Source organism: Hippocampus zosterae, chromosome 3 (assembly GCF_025434085.1).
Source record: "Hippocampus zosterae strain Florida chromosome 3, ASM2543408v3, whole genome shotgun sequence".
Lineage (NCBI taxonomy): Eukaryota > Metazoa > Chordata > Actinopteri > Syngnathiformes > Syngnathidae > Hippocampus > Hippocampus zosterae.
Genome location: NC_067453.1, coordinates 10,122,654 through 10,141,651, shown reverse-complemented (window position 1 = coordinate 10,141,651; position 18,998 = coordinate 10,122,654). Strand labels below are relative to the sequence as shown.

Genomic DNA, 18,998 nt, shown 5'->3' with positions numbered 1-18,998 from the left:
ATTTTCCTATACCCTTGCAAAGGGTTGAATTATTTAATGACAAACTGCTTTTAAATCCATAACTCCATTATCTGACTCTCTTATCCTCACAATGGTCAAAGTTTCCAAGAAACAAAGTTGATTTTAAATGTCTTCCTCTAGTGGCACTATTATGCTATTCCCCATTCAAACGTCGTACTGTACCGCTGAACGTATGAAGTGTATTTTATTTAATACTATATTGATACATGTACAACTTGACGAGTTTCATATTTTTGAATAGTCTCTCATCTGAAACAATTTGACTAGCAGATGCAAGATTCTAATAAAACATAAGTATATGCAACACATTATGCTAACTGTGTCATTCATGACATGTTCCATTTTAACGTACATTTTTATGTATATCAGCAAATGCATGGCATACTGCGCTGTGTTAAAGTATTGATGTGTTATAAGAGCCTCGACATATCATATTATGTTGATTAGAAGACTGAGATTTGCCGTTTTTATAATTTAATTTTTATTGACACAAATTAAATAGAGTAGCACGTTGATATCGGGGTAATATTTACGACACAATAATGACGACATCAATAGATACAGTACTGCATACGAATGTACCTAATAAGCTCAAGTACTGCGTCAATTGTAAATAAAAGGCCATCTGCTCCCAGATGTAAACATGAGATTGGTCCTTCCCATTTAGGCGTCACTTACATTTGTCCCGCCTACTCAGATACAGCGTCCCCTGCTATTGGTCAACAGAGACAAGCCGCTCACCTCCCTAGGATGTCTGCCTGCCCCTGGGAGAGAGGACAAAAACAATCGGCATCTCTCTCGCTGAAGAACATAAACAAGAGGACATAACCAAAATCTCCCGACACAACGTCCCCACCAACGTCCTCGACATGGTTTCCCCGGTCACTGTGGTGAGTACCACGTTCAAACTAGCGTTGACACAAAGATCGGTGTTGTTGGTGATTGCTAGTTTGATTAGCACAATCGCCCCGTAACAAATCGCTGCATGCTTATCAACGCTTGTATGTGTTGTCATTGTCGAGACACCGGTAAAGCATACGTATTTTTGCGCCATCACCCTGCATGTCATACATGGATCCGTCGGAGGCTACAACGTGTTCTCTTTCGGGGACAATGTAATTAACAGTTTATGGTACAGTCGTTACGATAATATTCTTCCAGCACATCAACCAGGTTGTGTATCTCGTCGTTTCCCTTTTGCATACGATGACATACATCGGTGTTGTTTTAAACGATCTTTGCGTCAACGCTGTTTGGCAAGTTCCAACAGCAAGTGTACAATGGAGACATTTCTACCAATATCCAAAGGCCGCCACCAACTAAAGGGAAAAAGTCCCGTGACGTCCTTTTGTGTGTGTCTGTGTTTGTGGGCGTGTTTTCTTTTTGCGCTTCCTATGACGTTTGTGCCATACGTAACTATGCTTTTAGGTGTAATAATGCCACAGCTGTACGGACTAGTGAGCATTGTTTTCTATAGTGTAGCCGAAGCGTCCTAATCCCTTAACATATTGCCCCAAGTGAGGGAAGATGATCATTTTACCCAATTCAATTCAACTTGTCCTCAACATCGCCAACTGAGCAGCGATATGGAAGGCTGTAGTTCCTTTGCAGGGTCCTTTATTGGATGGATGGTGTGTCGTAACTTGGCCCCTTGCAAGTAAACCCTCATGTGAAGCCTGTGATTACTGGTGAGGGCAGCCTGTGTGAAGGAATGCGTGCCAGGCAGACTTGTTCCCATAGCGATGGTGATGCTGCCCAGGCAGTGTGAATTTGTTAAATTAATTTAGACCCAGCCATAGCCCCAGGATTTCAATGAGATGGAAAATAGAGTTATGCGCTGCCTGAAATAGAGGCACCGGCTCAAGTTCACCTAAGGACAACGCTTTATGTCAAGACGGCACAAGAGTAAAAAGTACTGGCAATCACTTACCACAACATTCTGTATTTACAAAGCACCATTCTTTAAAAACGTAAAATAGGTATACAAGCGGTTGTTGGCCATGCATTTGGTACCTTGGCCTCCAGTGGGAACTTAACTTAATCCACCTCTTAATACCGCCAGTATCGGGTTGCAGTTATAGAAACCATCAAACTATACGAAGCATAATGTAACACACCGCCTCGGAGCAGTCCCGTTTCTGGAAGCACTACAGCCAAGATAAATAGTGCAGAATTGGGAGTAACTGAATGCAGTTTCATGAAACAATCACTAGAATTTAAGTTGTAAATGTACCTGTAAGTAAGTGTTTCTGATAGTGTCTGCAGCAGAGACAGACCCCGACTAATACCATGTTAAAAATACTGTTGACTTCAAAATTTTGTGCCACCTAACAAGTTAGCCATATTGTGATGGCTTATGATCCACAGGTGTCAAACTCTGAGCCTCGAGGGCCACTATCCTGCATGTTTTAGAAGGAACCCCGCAGTTCACCCATTTCAACCAATCAGGATCGTTATCAGACACCTACAGAGCTTGCCGATGACCCGATCATTTAAACCAGGTGTGTTGGAGGAGGGAAACATTTAAAACATGCAGAATAGTGGCCCTCGAGGACTTTGACACCATCCCACATGGTCCTACATAACTCAGCTTTGAATGATAGCTTGAATTACCCAAGCATACTTCACAATCATGCATGTTCTTCTCAGTCTTGCTTGCTTCCAAAACTGCATTTCAAATTGTCAGCAACTTTTAATTAACATATTATATCAGGAAGCAACGTGATGTTACATGGGAATTACTTTATGATATGACCCCTGTTCCATTTGTCTGCCAAGGCCATGCTTAAGTTACACATTTCTATTTATACAGGCATTTACAGGTGGTTTCTGTTTCTCTGTATCATGTTTCTGACACGTGAGCAACACGAGTCAGACTGAATAATGAATGTCTTACTTAAGGGATGTCATTCAGTGCGTTGCCTGGGTTTTATTTTTTAAATTAGCTGGCAACCATGCCTTGTATATCATGAATCCGATGGAGTGTGACACCTTTTCAGGACACCGTATTCACGTTTTGTGTCTACTGTACCACAACCTGTCTTGCTATGCTCTAATGTTATTGTATTCATAGAAAATGCATTGTGTGTATGTAATGCTGTACTATTTGCTTTTATTATTTTGTGTTCTTTGTGGCTCAAGGATGTTCTCATTTATTCCTGATGCTTTTGCATTTTTTTGTTTCGTTAGTTTTTTGTGAACTGGTCATCCCACGAGAAGTTTTTGTTTGGTAAAGAGGAAAATAGTGACAAACTATATGAAATATAAGGATTTTATTATCAGTAGCTATGACTTTTATTTTTCTCCAAATTGATGTCATTATTTTCTACTGCATACACTGAATTCTTGACGCCTATTCCCGCGGACAAAGTTGAAGCCTCTCTCAGACTGAGAAGAGTCAGTTACATTTCTCAACGACATTTGAATATGATGCTGAGCTCTAACTTAACTGTGGAGTGGCATAATCGATGATAATAAACTGAAGCAATAATAAAAAAAGACGGAAGGCGCTTAGCCCATGTATGCAATTAATGACCCAGTAATAACTTGGTTTGAAGCATTGTGTCTATTTCGTGAGCCGCTGTTGGTCTTCTCCATGTTTCTATTACAAGGCATGGAGCCTTTTTATGCTTGATGCAGTGCTGCCTCAGTTCGGTTTTGTAGGTTTACCTGATACAAACAATAGAAAGGAAGACAACCTTATAACACAGCATAAATTAAACCAGTGTTACTCAATTTCCTCACTGCATCATTGGGCCAGACGTTACAGTATTTCTTATACTGTGACTCATGGGGATATGTAGTTCATAAGAAAGACTGTCTGATTTGCAAGTTGAATTACAACTTAAAAGCAGAGAACATTGCTTCAGTTCAGATAGTGTTCTTCCTCGTTAAAAGTTGGTGTCAAGTATACAGCGGTGTTCTAACATTGACACAACCTGGCCGATGTGTGCCATTCTTAAGAGAAAACATGAGTGATCGGGCCAAACACATTTCATTGTTTCACAGGATGCAATTTGAGCCACATGATAAGGTATTTCAGAATACCACAGTCATTAAACAAAACATAATAAAGAAATTGGGCTTGTCCATTTTCACTCTGATTTTCTAAAATGATTGCCAATTTTCCAAATTGCCCAATTCTGCCAGTGTATTTGAACTTAAGAGGACAACTGTACCCACCTCATTTGATTGTTAGCTGTATATTTTGAAATTGTGCCACATGTAGAAATCAGTGAGGAAATTTGTTTTTTGACGACATTAAACAATTCAGGGCGGCCAGGTAGTCCAGTGGTTAGCACGTCGGCTTCACAGTGCAGAGGTACCGGGTTCGATTCCAGCTCCGGCCTCCCTGTGTGGAGTTTGCATGTTCTCCCCGGGCCTGCGTGGGTTTTCTCCGGGTGCTCCGGTTTCCTCCCACATTCCAAAAATATGCATGGCAGGTTGATTGAACACTCTAAATTGTCCCTAGGTGTGAGTGTGAGTGCGAATGGTTGTTCGTCTCTGTGTGCCCTGCGATTGGCTGGCAACCGATTCAGGGTGTCCCCCGCCTACTGCCCGGAGACAGCTGGCATAGGCTCCAGCACCCCCCGCGACCCTAGTGAGGATCAAGCGGTTAGGAAAATGAATGAATGAATGAATGAATAAACAATTCAGTCGGTGACGCCTTGAGCTCCCAAAATGTACACGCCGATGTAAGGGAAGTGTGTTTTGTTGATGGAATAAAGCAATGGTGTTGTGGAGGAGGAAGGACAGGTCAAAACCGATCTGACTGGCAGAGGAAGGATGCAAGAACTGCTGATGTGTACACACAATAGCACACAAGTGTGAAGGACATTGGTGTCTGTCGCTTGCTCCCAAGACTATAAATAAACTCTTGATGGGCATTTTGACCGTTATCTCTGAGAAGTTAACCATTACTGCTTTGTGCAGTTAATTAGCTCAGGTATAGGTAGTGCTAGAACGGGGGTACTCAAAAGGTGACCCCCCGAGCCACATCCGGCCCGCCGTACACCAGTTTGTGGTCCCTGAACTGTTATAGCCCTTTCCAATATCAGATGAAATGTCGCATTCTCCGGGGCACTGGTATGGCCTTAAGGCACCCTTTATTTTGCGCAGCAAGTCAACCAAGCCATTTATTGTGTACGCTCCCAGAGTGGAAAATATTTTCCTTCTCAGGGTATTTTGGCTAGGTTAGCACGTGTATATGCCAACGATACACAGGCAACCTGTAGAATGACCCAAAAGCTTTTCATTGTTGGGGAAAATCTCTAAAATTAAGGTGCCTTCAAAGTATTTATTACTTTTGTTCACATTTGTATATTTGTTATCCGAGCATTCCACTTTATGTGGCTTGTGTGACTGCACGACTGTCCGTGTTTTATGTTATGTGTTGTGTTTATTATGTTAACTGTTTTGTTAAGCGCTTTGTTACAGCTGCCGCTGTTGTGAAAGCGCTATATAAATCAGCATATATTGTATTTTATTGTGTGTGGGCATTGACATTATGGTGACGAGAAGCAGTGGTGGCCACTCAGTCGGTAGACTTGGTACGAGATTTGAAGTTTTATTTGGCTGTGTGCGTCAATGGGAGTAGAAACACACAAGCACACTTTTTTAGGGCCTTGTTAGCATTAACCGTTCCTTGTCTTTGCACCAAAATGCATGATTAGAGTCTTTGGTGATGTTACTATGAACAAGTTACCATCTGTAGATCACTAAGGCAGCTACTTTCGCGACGGACGTTTTGCACTTTGTCTTTCAAACTACGAGCATTTTACTTGTTAATAAGGAACAGTTTTCATTCATGAACATTTGAATCGTGCCAAAAAATGTTAGTATAGTACACTACTATGAGCGTCACACGGCTGATGTCTGTTGTTAGTCTCTCCTGCCAGAAAGTACCAGACGTGTCCTCGTGGGAAGGACGAATTAGGATTGGCATACATCTCAAATAATATACTAAAATATCGTAAACTCAGCACAAAAAAAAACGAAGCTAATATTATAGCAATATAATCCTACATTCTAGAATATTTTGGGGTGCAAACCCATTGTTGATTGTTGGTGAGAGAGGCGATACATACAGGTGCTCGTCAAGAAATTACGAAAAAGTTGACTTAGTTCAGTAATACTACTCCAAAAGTGAAACTTGTGCAATGCTTACATTCATTCCACGGAGGCTGATGCATTTCAAGTGTAAATTAATTTTAATTTAGATGATTATATCTGAAAACTAATAATAGAAAATTAGATTAATACTTAAGTCTACACAAAGAGGACTTTGAGAAATGTTGGCCAGCGGAAAAGTATAAACATGAAGAGTATGTACATGTACAACACTCAATGCTTTATTGGGGCCTGCTCCTTTTGCCTGAATTCCTGCAGCAGTGCGACATGGCATGGAGTCGATCAGTGTGTGGCACTGCTCAGGTGTTATGAGAGCCCATGTTGCTCTTCTGCATTGCTGCGTCTGGCGTATCGCATCTTCCTCTTCACAACACCCCTTTTTCGATAGGGTTAAGGTCAGGCGAGTTGCTTGTCAGTCAAGAATAGGAATACCATGGTCCTTCCTTACACCAGGTCCTGATAGCTTTGGCACTGTGTGCAGGCACCAAGTCCTGTTGGAAAATCAAATCTGCATCTCCGTAAAACTGATCAGAAGCAGGAAGCATGAAGTGCTCTAAAATTTCCTGGTAGCCGTCTGGCTGCGTTGATCTTGGACTTCAGGAAAACAACAAAGGACCAACATTAGCAGATGACATGGCGCCACCAATTCATGACTGACTGTGGAAATTTGACCCTGGACGTCAAGCAACGTGGATTCTATGACTCCTCTCGCTTACATCCAGACTCTGGGACCCTGGTTTCCAAAGGAAATGCAAAATTTGCTTTCTTCAGAGAACATGACTTTGGACCACAAAGCAACATCTGAAATGCATGTCTGGCATACAAGATTCACAATATTCTAATTTTCTGAGAGAGTGAATTCTTTTTTTAAAATTCATTTTCATACAGTACGTAATCATCTAAATTTAGATGAATTAACGCTTGAAATGTCTCAGTCTATATGGAATGGATGTTTGCATTACACAAGTTTCACTTTTTGAAAGTATTATCAACTTTTTTTATGATGATTACTGCACATTTCCAAGTTTTAAGTGTAAAGCAAATCAGAAAATACTGTGCATACCATATCCTGTTTCTAGGTCTTAATCTAATCCTGGTGTGTGCATGTTTGGGTGGACTTCATCCACTGCACACACACGCTCGCACTCGCACACACGCACACACACAAGCTCCAACACTTGTCATATTTCCTTTTTTCTTGTGGTTCTTTGCATTTCTATTGAAAATGAAAAATATTCTTAATCGACTAATGATGTATTTTGTACACATGAAATGTTTTTCCAATAACAGCTGGGCAGAAGGTCACAAACACAAAGTAATGTTTGTGTGATTTATAGGGCGGTTGACCACACGGTTTGTTCAGTGTGTCTTTTCCGTGCTCCCTGTGAGTTTTCTCCATTTCGTACTTGTGTTTAACTCACCGAAATACAAAGTTAGAAGGTTCTGACACCTACTCGTAAATTGGGGTGCTCGTAAGTGTCGATACCACTGTCTTCCAAATAATGATTTTGCCGGTTTCTGGGTCAGTGACAACTGTGGCAGGAGATGAATCTTGAGTGTGATACTTCCCACTCATGGTTGGTGGTGTTTTGCCAGTCGTTGGTGGTGTTTTGTCAGTCTAAGTGTTCAACCCCACAATGTCGCATTGGTAACTTACACTCAAGTCTTAACTTACCGCAAGTCTGGGAAAAAAAACTGTGAAAAAGGCGACACAAATGGGCACCGTGAAAGGGGCTTTTGTTCCGAAACTCTGAGCCACATCACTTGACAATTTGCTAAATCCTATTTCTCCTACTTCAGAGTAGCCATTCCTCATGCATGCTCCTGCTTCCTCTCTTCTGCCCCACTTATTCTTTTGTGAGCAGTGTAAAGTGTCGCTTTTGCTTTGTCACACAATGCTCCCACTGCATGGTTTGGGAGAGGGACTTGAAGTTGCTGGTCTTGCAATATCTCCTATTTTTTCCCCTGCTCTATGGCCCCCTTTCCTCCTTTCTTCCCACTCATCTCATCTTTCTCAACTTTCACACTGAAATCAACAACCTTCATCGACACGGACCACCCATCGCTTTCTGCCTTTGGACGAACCGCGGGTGGATGTGGGTTCTCGAGGTGCTAGGAAACAGTGCTTTGATTTCTTTTTTTCCCGGTGTGTAACACAATGTACTTGAGCCTCGTACATTTTAACAGAAACAAGCAGGACTGTTTGACCAGTCAGGGGTAGTCGAGGGCACGAGCTTCAAGTATAGGAGAAGTAGTGGGAAGACGAGAGGAAAGAAAAAACAAGATGTCTGGTTTGTCCAAAAAGAGGAAGAGAGAAGGTTATTGGGAGTCATACGATTCCATAGACATAGACGTTCAGATGTGCAGTCTTTTTCTTTAGTACTCAATCATGTGCATTGACCACACGGAGGACAGGCTTTTCTTGTCTGACCACAAACCACTCTTGCACATAATGAGAAGTACTCTCCTTTGAACTACCGGTTGTCTAGACGTTGTTTCCTGTATTATTTTGATGGACATAAATAAATAATAGAGACAAAGAACATCATAAAAATCAGAGACACAAGAACATCACATTAAGACTCTAATGGTGAATCTCCATATTTAATCTGCTTTCAGGTCAAGAGTGAAGGCCCCAAGTTGGTGCCATTCTTCAAGTCAACCTGTGTTTACTTCGTCCTCTGGCTGCCAACCTCAAGTCCGTCCTGGTTTAGCGCACTTATCAAATGTCTGCCCATCTTCTGCCTCTGGGTGTTTCTGCTGGCGCATGGCTTCAGCTTCTTGGGGGCTCACTCCAGTGCCCGCAAGATCCTCGCCGGCCTTATCTTTTCTGCGCTGGGTGACGCTTTCCTCATCTGGCAGGAGCAAGGCTACTTCGTTCATGGTGAGAAAAACTTAAACCAACTTTAACCGACAATTCTGTTTTCAATGTATTGTTGTAATTTTATCTTAAAAAGCAGGGAAATCCAACAGAAATGGTCAGAAATTGTGTTCGTTACTTGAGTGTCATCATAGCAAGAATCGGGTTGTCACTGGAGATGTATTCTCATTGCCCTATTTTCGTGCCCAACACAAGTTTAGTGCAAAGCGCGGTCTAACTGAGCGCTTCAGTAGAGTCTTATCTCTTTTGGTGTTTTCGGTATAGTGGAAGTGAACACAACTAACGAGTTTCCTGGCCAATCGAAGCAACTCCCCCCATCCTCTTTTAATTCAGGGCAGTCTTTGACATTGTGGAAGCAAAATTAGACTCACTGAAGTCAAGTCAAGTACAATTTTATTGTCAAATGCACTCTATAGGGGTGTTCACACGGCACACATTTGCTCCGGAGCGCTGCACCGATGTATTTTGTTGCGGTATATTTTGCACTGCAGCAAATTGTGAGGAGCGTTCACACGTACAAAGCCGCTGAGTGTGTCAGCACCGGCACAGCGTCTGTGCGGCGCCACTTGGGTTCACACGGCAGTTTCAGCAGCGGAGCAAAACGACAGAAAACAAATCAGCTGTCGTGTTGGTTCTTTTTAAAACGTATACACACCTCAAGCGACTACTGGACAGGCACGTCCTTCTCCTTCTCGGTCTCCGTTCCGTGCCTTCTGCTCGAGAGTGACCGCCCCCGAAAACGTAAGTCAATGATGACTTCAGTGACACTCAGAAAAGAAAACACGTAATGCGCCAAAAAGAAAATCAAGAGAGGAAATCACAAAATAAATTATATGGGGGGCGTGAGGTTGTGAACACACAACAAAGGAACAAACTACACAAACAACTCCGAGACAGTCCAGTCTCCTACAAAAGGAAAGATGTTACCAGCCAAGTTTTGTGTTGTTATTTAACAAACACATGACGGAAGTCCGACAGAGCACGGAAGCAACGCATTCTCGCCGTACGTACTCTTCACAAGCATTTGCTCTGGAGCAAATTTAACCCAGTTGCGTTCACACGTGCAAATTTACATCGGTGCTGCTTTGTAAAGGTGCATTTGCTCCGGAGCAAATTTTTAAACCACCTCCCTGAGGTGCGTCAAATTTGGTCCGGTGTAAGCTGTTTTCCGGGGCTACGCCGTAGCTAATTTTCACGTGTGAACACTCTACTGGGGCAGCCCCGACGTAGCACCGAACCAAATCTTGCCGTGTGAACACCCCTTGAGTTCAACATACAGCACAGATGAAATTTCCTCCCTCTCAACCAGACAACAAGACAACAAGAGGAGCCGCTGCAGGTGCCCATGCCACCATCAAAGGAACAGTTAACATAAAATGACAAAATAATGCAACACAACATATAAGACACAGACAGTCGTGCAATCGTTAACCACTTTTCCTACATACACTTTGTTGTTTGAAGCAATTATAGATGAAAGAGGAGCGAATCAAAGTATTCTTTTCACCAGCGTATCAATGAAGTCATGCTGAAAATGTGCACACGTCTGCTACAAGCTAAGTTTGAAAGCAAACAAGAAGCGTCCATTAACGAAAAAGAGATTGGCTCTCATCTCCTGTCCCATGTAAATCCGCTTCAATTCCAAGCCGCGACTCCCATTTCCAAATATGCATCGGCACCCTACGCTGACGCTCCTTTCTTATCATCGTCGGCTCCTCAAGCCATGCATCCATCCAGCTGCAGACAGTCCAACAGCATCGACCTTTCCGCTGAACAAAGTGGGGCTGTGAAAAATGCTGCCTATTTCAGGCGCAAAAAACACAAGTCCCCGGCTGTCCAGCAACGACAGTCAGATGAGGCCGACATTCCTCCCAATCAAAAAATCAGTGCTGGTACACGTGTGCTGCCGAGAAGGCGCAACCACCAAGCACAGATTGTTCTTCTTTGACGTGGCCAAAAATCCTGAAAACAATCCACATCAGGTCCACAAGACGTAACAACACCATGTGACAAAACAAAAGACAAAAACAACAAAAAACGGAAGGTTTCAGTGGAACTGCAAGTAGACCTTTATGGGTGGATCATGTAAAATGGGCCAGGGTGATCACAGATCAATGTGAAGTGGCCACTTGGAGACTCCCTTCCACCTCGATCGTTCGTGTCCTGTTGCCTAGAATATAGACCTTCTCTGAGCTGGTCTAAGGTCTAGTCTACTTTCAGTCACCAAATAGGCAGGCGCTCTGAGGCTGTGGAAAAGAAAAGGCCCCTTATCTGCTGGAACGCCAATCATGGCGCAGCATGGTCTGCCCAATTCCCAAACACGGTAAATTAGATTGCCCCGGCACAAAAATCAAGTTTGACTAGTTTTCATGCCGAGCGCACATCCTCTGTCGAGGGAAATAGAGCTCTAAAAGTTATTGTGACAGCCTGGGAATGCACAGTACCAGTGCCTTTGTTGCCCGAGGCGGTATTTTCACCGAGCAGTGTTTTTTGCTTGATTTTTCCATTTTCATTGATGTGAAAGCAAACAAGCCTGTGCCCTTTAGCACTCTTTAATCGGTGTTGGACCTAAACACAAGGGTTCTGTTGAAGGGTCAACAGAGAATTGTCACTTCTGTTTGAAAACAGGGCTGGAAATGGAAGAAAAGGAAGCGCCTTTGAACAGGATAAGATATATAAAATATGGGTGAAATCAATTTAAAATAGAAGTAGACCCTACAGAAGGGCACACTTTTGTGAGTCCTTTAATAAAAGTCTCAAAAGAAAAATCCAATCCCACTCACACCGTCATCTGGTATTTCACTTGATATTTACGTAAATGATGCAACCACCACTATTCCTAAAACGGAACCACTTACCACTTGAATGATGGGGCTTAGTGCATGCCTTTGGAGTTTAATTATATGTTTATACTCTGGCTCAATGGACATTAGCATCATAAGGAAACAAATAGTTACTGGAAGCCAATTTCATTGTTCCAGGCTGCAAATTGAGAGAGGGTAAGATTAAAGTTGGGAGTTTATGCTGCAGACAGCAAAACATAGCCATACTTCCCATGGCATACTGGTCTATACAACCTGAAATTTGGTCTGTATAATTTATAGGCCAAATGTCATGTGCAGTCTTGCTTATTTGTCTGCTAGATGTCCATAGCATTGAACGTTAAGACTTTATAGATTATGTAAAGATTCAGCCCAACATTGAGACTTCATCGTTTACCTAAAGACTCAACACATATAGATTTATTGTGAGAACACCAAGGGCCTGAGTAAAGGTTAGTTTGTGACCTTATGTGGAAGCTGATCTTCGAACCAGGTGCATCCGTGATTATGCTGGGAAAGAAATTTACGCAATTGAACGGTGTAATCTGGGAGGAGTAAATGGAGTATAAATGGAGTAAATAAATAATTTACCCAGGCAATGTGATTTGTCAAACCTAAGACAAATTGCTAAGTTTCATTTTGCATCTTGAAATACAGCATCTTAAAGGCATGTGCAAATTGGTAATGTTGTCCATGACGACAGTGGTTGCTTTGACGAACGGGAGAAACATCGCAAAATTAGGCAATAAGGAAAACCAATCTTTTCGTCTGCCGTAATCATTTTATTTGAAATGTCAGAAGCAACATTTGTCGCATAATATCTACCCATAATAATGCAATCTTCTGAAGGATCTTAGGCCTGAAATAGAGCCAGTCACAAGAAGGAGTCATGTTATTTTATTGATGAAAATACTCCTTCCAATGTCTTGGTCATTTCAGCACGCTGCAGCAATTGGTGTTAGCCTCTCCCAGGGGACCGAGTGTGCTGTTGTTTGTCACTGTGTGCCCTGCGATTGGCTGGCAACCGGTTCGCCTACTGCCCGAAGACAGCTCTGATAGGCTCCAGCACCCCACATACCCTAATGAGGATAAAGCAGTTCGGAAAATGAATGAATGAATGTTACGTGCGATGGACAGATTTAATTCCGTATATATATATATATATATATTGTATAATGCAGTGCACTCCAGCTATTCCCGTACTTTGTTGGCTAGTTCTGTAGGTTTACATTAAGACTGATGTTTTGATTATTTCACAGGTCTGCTGATGTTTGCCATCACCCACATCCTCTACTCATCTGCCTTTGGAATGAAGCCCATCAATGTGCGCGCAGGCCTGGTGATCACAGCTGTGTCCAGTGTGAGCTACATGCTTCTCTACCCTTACCTGTCAGGCCCTTTTACCTACTTGGTGGCTGTCTACATCGCTCTGATTGGCTTCATGGGCTGGAGGGCCATTGCGGGCTTGCAGTTAGCCAATGACCTGTGGACCTGGACCAAACTGTCAGCCTGTCTAGGCGCTGTCCTGTTCATGGTGTCTGACCTCACGATAGCCGTCAACAAGTTCTGTTTTCCCGTGCCCCACTCGCGTGCTATCATCATGGCGACCTACTACGCTGCCCAGATGCTGATTGCTCTGTCAGCCGTGGAATGCCAGGATGTGGAGGTTGCGCGAAAGAGAATATGAGGGGCCTCTCTGTCTATGTGACAGCAAGATGGTAGCTGCTCCCCGCGTGATCGTGGACACACATTTCACGACTACATCACCTGGCCTCAGCCCTCAGCTCCATTGTTGCCATGGCAACTGGACCCCACAGTCTCGTCTGATAGTCTCACACCTCTTCCTCACTATGATGCTGTGGTAGTATTACCTTCATCCACTCCCAACCGCAGTCTGCTTCTTCTGATTCCTGAATGGAATGCCTCCTGCTAACTGATGACCGTGGATATGTGCACGGTATAGGTAACATACCTGATCAAGCATTAGTTCTATTTTATTTGGTTTCAGTGGAGCATGCCATTGGGGACCTTTAAGGAATGTGTTGGGGGGGGGGGGGCGGGGGGGTCAGGTCCTGGATTTATTTTATTCAGGTCCTATACCTCACCTATACTTTAGCAATACATCATCTCCAGACTCAAGACACTTAAACATCAACTTAACTTGGTCCAGAAATGCAATTCAATATTTATGACACTTTATAATTTCTCAGTAAGTTTTGTGTAACTTTGCCACATCTGTGTAACCAGATCAAAGTGATCCCCGGATCAAAGGCAACTGTGATGTAGCTGTAGCTGTCTAAAAAAGGGATATCCTACTGACTCGCCCATATTGGATTCCAAACTTTATCTGATTCATCTTTAACGGATTTGAAGGTGCTATTTTTTTTAAGGGTAATAATTATCTTAGCAAGAATATTTTGTATGTACCCTGTAACTAGCCTAATTAACTTCAACAGATAAATCCATCTGTTTTCATCCGCTTCAAGGGGCTGCCATTTTCACATTATAACGCCCACTGCTGTCGACTGAAATTGACGTCACAACTGTCCTCAGGCTTGCATTGTGAATGTCACTTGACCACATCCAGAAAATAGGTGAGCCTTGTAAAGTAATGCAATATTGATCAGAATACATTGCTTAGACTAGTTGGGACACATACCACTTACTCTTGTTCATTTTTGCATTTCGTTCCCCTTATAAAACTCAGCAACACACCCAGTCTTGCCGTATTAGGATTCTTGACTCAATCCCCTTTTGTGTGGCGTTCCTTTGTTGAGCAGGTTAAGCTCAGTGATAATTTTGTGTATGGTTGTCATCGTCATAAGTCGTATGACCTGTCTAAGGTGGAGTCCGTTTTACGCCAACTTGATCTGAGATTCACTCCAGCTCTCCTCCGAAAGGTATGATACAGGCAACACTGAGCTGTAAATGTTGGCGTTGTGCATTATGAAAGGAAAGTTATTTTAATGGCCTGCAGTTGTGTCACGTTGAATACAATGAAAGTGTTTTCTTAATCTACTGTATCTGGAATCTCAGAGGCCTTTTCTTCAACCAAAAAGGCACCAGTCTTGTCATGCTAGGAGGAAATTTTCCGCTTTGATGCTACGAATCTACGGAGCTGATTCGTATAGGTTGCACAAATAAACAAAAACAATGCTGTGACCTATTTCCCCAAAACTAAGGCCAAGGAAGATAAAATAATATTTCCTCCAAATGTATTAGAACGGCAAGTTGAATTCCTTTGTTTCTGTTATACACTGAAGACTTTCATGTTTCAGATCAAAAGATGAGTAAGAACCAATAGTTCAGAATTCCATATTTATTTCATCGTATTTACAAGTAGATGGCAAACAACTCAGGAAAGAGAGTCTTCTGTTTGAAGCCCCACACTTTTCAAGTGAGTAAAATTGTGTGACTGATTGGTGTTTCGAGTTGCTCATGCGTTGCCTTCAAGATTGATTGCTTAAACATTAGTGTTGTGCATGTTTTTGGCTTTTGGGTTTCACCTATGAAAACTGCATTTGCTGTTAAGCAAACGTGGGGACCAGAGAGGTTTCTACGAAAAAAAAGCAAACCGTTTTGAAGCTGACAGAAGAGGGAAAAAGTAGATCAAAGCTATTGCGCAAACACTGGGCATTGCCAATACAACGATTTGAATAACAAAATTACCGGTGTACTGAGCAACAGACATCGAACAGGTCTGCCAAAGGAAAGCTTGTGGGAGCTGTGAAGAAACGTCCAAAGACAACCGTGAGTGACATCCCTGCCAACCTCCAAAGGTCTCACCATTCAGTATTTGAAGATTTCAAGAGAATACGGGCCATACATACAACAAGAACCAAACCACTCATTGAGTGAAAAGCATAGAAGGCGTGTATGTGCCTCTTTCAACACATCTTACTGAGACTGACCCATCTTGAAATCATTGCTACACCCCCCCCCCCCCGCCTCCCTGCAAAATAAATAAATCAAAACGCGGCCTCACATGATACCGTAATGTCTCTCTTGACGTTATGCATGATGACAGTGGTTTTAAACTTTTGTGGCAGCGAAGCAGCGTGTTTATGGGCGCCATTCCAAATTGTATCCCTTCAGAGGCATTCAACTTAGGAGTTTCCGCTATATTTGTTGCAAATGCCTCCTCAGATCTCATACATTATGATTAATAACACTAATGATGTAATGTTTTATAAAAAGAGAATCACTGTCCGTGCAAATTTACACTGACTATGTTTAGTCCGTTTGATAGCGAACTGATATGTACTGTAACATACAAAACAAACTGGAATAGGAAAAAAATCTGACCTGGATTTGGGGTTTCTTCTTGGTCAATGACCCATAGACTTAATCACCCACACACGGGCAAGAAATGTTTACACACACTTGTTTCCATTCCACCAGAAGGAATCTGCAGCGAGAGCATAGTGATGACTTTGCTTGTTTTTCACTTTTTCTGACATCAACAGGAGTGGAAAACTAAGTCAAGACTATATTTGTGGCTGTTGTTTCGCTGGATAGTTCCTCAATCTGCTTTTGGCCTGTCAGCATGGTTGCCGGTAATCGCTTTGTCAGTCAGTTTCATCAGCGTGGCCATGACTTTTTAATCTGTCCACCCAGCATTGTGGCTGAGTCCCACTTGGAATTCTTGCTCATCCATGCGTTTTTCTCCTTGTTTAGTCTTGAGCTGCGATCGAACCATGTCGGGAATAAGAAGATTGAGTCAAGCGCTCTTACTCGTCTGTGGGCAATTTATGTAAGCGGCCCTTTTGCCCCTTGTCAAAAAAAAGGCATGAGGATTCGTCTTCTCCCATCCTCTTGGCTTCAATGCGTAAGACAAGATGAACAGTCATTAGTTATTTTTGTTTCGGCAACCCCACGCTCTCGTAAAGTCGTGTGCGGTGAAATTGCTCGTCCGTGGATCGAATCATAAAGCTGCAAGTTATTGATTCCTACCAAAGTGCCATTTGGATTAGTCTTGGACACAATTAACCAAAGCAAACCGCTCCACCTCTATGATGACGTTTTCCTGTGCTGCTAGTGTCCTGCTGCCTTTCCAAATGGGAAGGAAGTTGACGTCGACTGATGATCAGCTCGCTGGAATTAAATGTGGTGGAATACTCCCTGTCCATCAGCCTGTTAGACAGTTAGGAAGGCCGCTTCACCTCAGGCTGTCACTGCTCTGACTAGTTTGAGCTTTGTGCAAGCGGACAAAAATAACCCGTGAGAGACGCAGGAGGCCTTTTGGGTCTGTGCACAACTGTCATAACGATGCAGAGCCAGTAGCTAGTGTAGTGCAGAGGTCGAGGTTTCAACGTGCACTTTGCTGTTTCTCGCCTGTGTTTTTCATTTTGCGACCCTTGCATCTTCCGTCTCTTGACCACACTGACCTTCAGAACATCACTCTGTGTCTTCCACACGCGCATGACAATGTTGGCTGAAATGAATCCACACTGTCAACACTCATCTTCAATGATGAAGTGCAGACCTTGTGTTTGTGTGTTATTTTGTTTTGGTTTTTCATTGTAAGACTGACAGACTTCCAACATCGCTTTTCCAACATCCCTTTGAAGGTAAAACTTGCGGTGAGGTTCAAACAAAAATGATGATGCTGGCCACATGTACTTGTTGAACACTTTGAGCTTAAGATATTTTATTGTATTTATATTTGACACAAATGAAAAAAAAAGGCAATTAATGCATATCCATTGTTTAAGTAGCTATGCGAGAGGCTAGTAGAATCACTTTTTAAAGTTTGAGTAAAGTCAAAAGTGTATTTTGTCAAAATTGTTGAAGACTGGGCGACTTTAACAAGAAAAGGTTCTACTTTCTTGTGTCATTTCTTGCCAGACGATATCAATTCACTTTCACTAAAAACTCAGTCGGCTTCACTTGATGTAAAAACGATGCACTTAAGACAAATCCACAGTTTGTGCTGCTATTATGATGTAACCCTTGTAGCAACGACATGAAAAGGAAAATAATGTTTTACCGATTGTTGAAGCACAAGAAAGCAATGTGGAAGTGAGGATTTTTAGACCAAGGCATTTTTGTTTTGAAAGTGTTTCTCCAACCCATCAGTGTTCTCTTCTTCTGAAAGCATGCTTTTTCCCACTTTAGACGGCCATGTATAATTTAACTTTATTTAATGGAAAAATAATGTCCTTGCATTTCTACGCTATGATACTGTCTATTATCCCTTATTGTCCTTGGTTTTCACTTGTGATTTGTTATTTCTTTCAAGACTGTATAGACAAAATAGTTCCTTTGCTGTAGTGAAACTGCGATGAATGTGAATATCTATTGGAGGAATAAATGCAATTGCAATGCAACTTAAAAAAAAAGTCTCTTTCTTAGTGTTTCATACTATCAGCGGTAAAGTGTCAGAATCCAAAATGTCAGCTCATATTTATAACTGTTTATTATGTCAACAGGTCTCCAGCAGCTTTTAGTGTAGTTATGGTGGAAGGAACTGCACACACTGATCTGTTACAGTGATTGCTACATTTTGTTGTCTGGCTGTGGTGGGGAACCCTGTGGAAGGCCCCCCCAGACTGCGATGAATCTCCCCTTTGATTTTTCCCTCGCTTTTTGCTTTTTCAATACACACAAAACTGGCCTTTTTTCTGCAAATGTCTGTCATTCATTCACTGCCAAGTTCGTCCCATCAAAGAGCTCCTTTCTTCTGCTAAAAAGAAGAGTCTGTGCACTAGCCCTTTTGAAAAACGTCAGCAGAAAACCTCAAATCCATGAAGGGAAATCATCAGCCATTGACTTGGCTGTATAAAACTGCTGCGCTTCATTAGTTTGCTATACAAACTGCATAAAAAAATTCAATCACAGACTCTGAGATAGCCCCTACAAGATATGAACTCACTTTTACAGTATTCCTCAGAATTCACAATGTCCCGTGATGGGTAAACCGGCATGCGGGCTACTTACTGCATGTGCAGGTACGGAAGAACTTACTGTGAAATATAAGACACGGTCACACTCAGTACTAGTTGAGCCTTTTGGAATTTTCTGCACTTTTTCTCTGTGTTCAAAAGGATGGCATGCAATTGAGTCACTTGAACGCGGTGCACTCAAGCAATGCAAACTAATCAGAAATGCTGCACCACTTTGGAGCAGCGGCCTTTGTTTTCAAT

The 18,998-nt window shown here is 42.4% G+C and overlaps 2 protein-coding genes across 2 annotated transcripts in view; one reads left to right on the top strand and one right to left on the bottom strand.

Moving 5' to 3' along the window:
- uevld (UEV and lactate/malate dehyrogenase domains) overlaps positions 1–18,998 on the bottom strand; it is an 82,326-nt gene that overhangs the window by 12,609 nt on the left and 50,719 nt on the right. The window lies entirely within an intron of this gene.
- Positions 743–18,194, top strand: tmem86a (transmembrane protein 86A). Its single transcript, XM_052060134.1, has 3 exons — positions 743–911; positions 8,770–9,034; positions 13,113–18,194. Exons 1-3 carry the CDS (start codon positions 891–893, stop codon positions 13,538–13,540), a joined length of 714 nt encoding a protein of 237 aa, XP_051916094.1. The 5' UTR covers positions 743–890; the 3' UTR covers positions 13,541–18,194.

Excerpts from the sequence above, each read along its gene's own strand:
- tmem86a (XM_052060134.1), top strand. The coding sequence starts at position 891 with ATGGTTTCCCCGGTCACTGTG. Across the intron at positions 912-8,769 it reads TGGTTTCCCCGGTCACTGTG|GTCAAGAGTGAAGGCCCCAA; the intron begins GTGAGTACCACG and ends ATCTGCTTTCAG. Across the intron at positions 9,035-13,112 it reads GCAAGGCTACTTCGTTCATG|GTCTGCTGATGTTTGCCATC; the intron begins GTGAGAAAAACT and ends ATTATTTCACAG.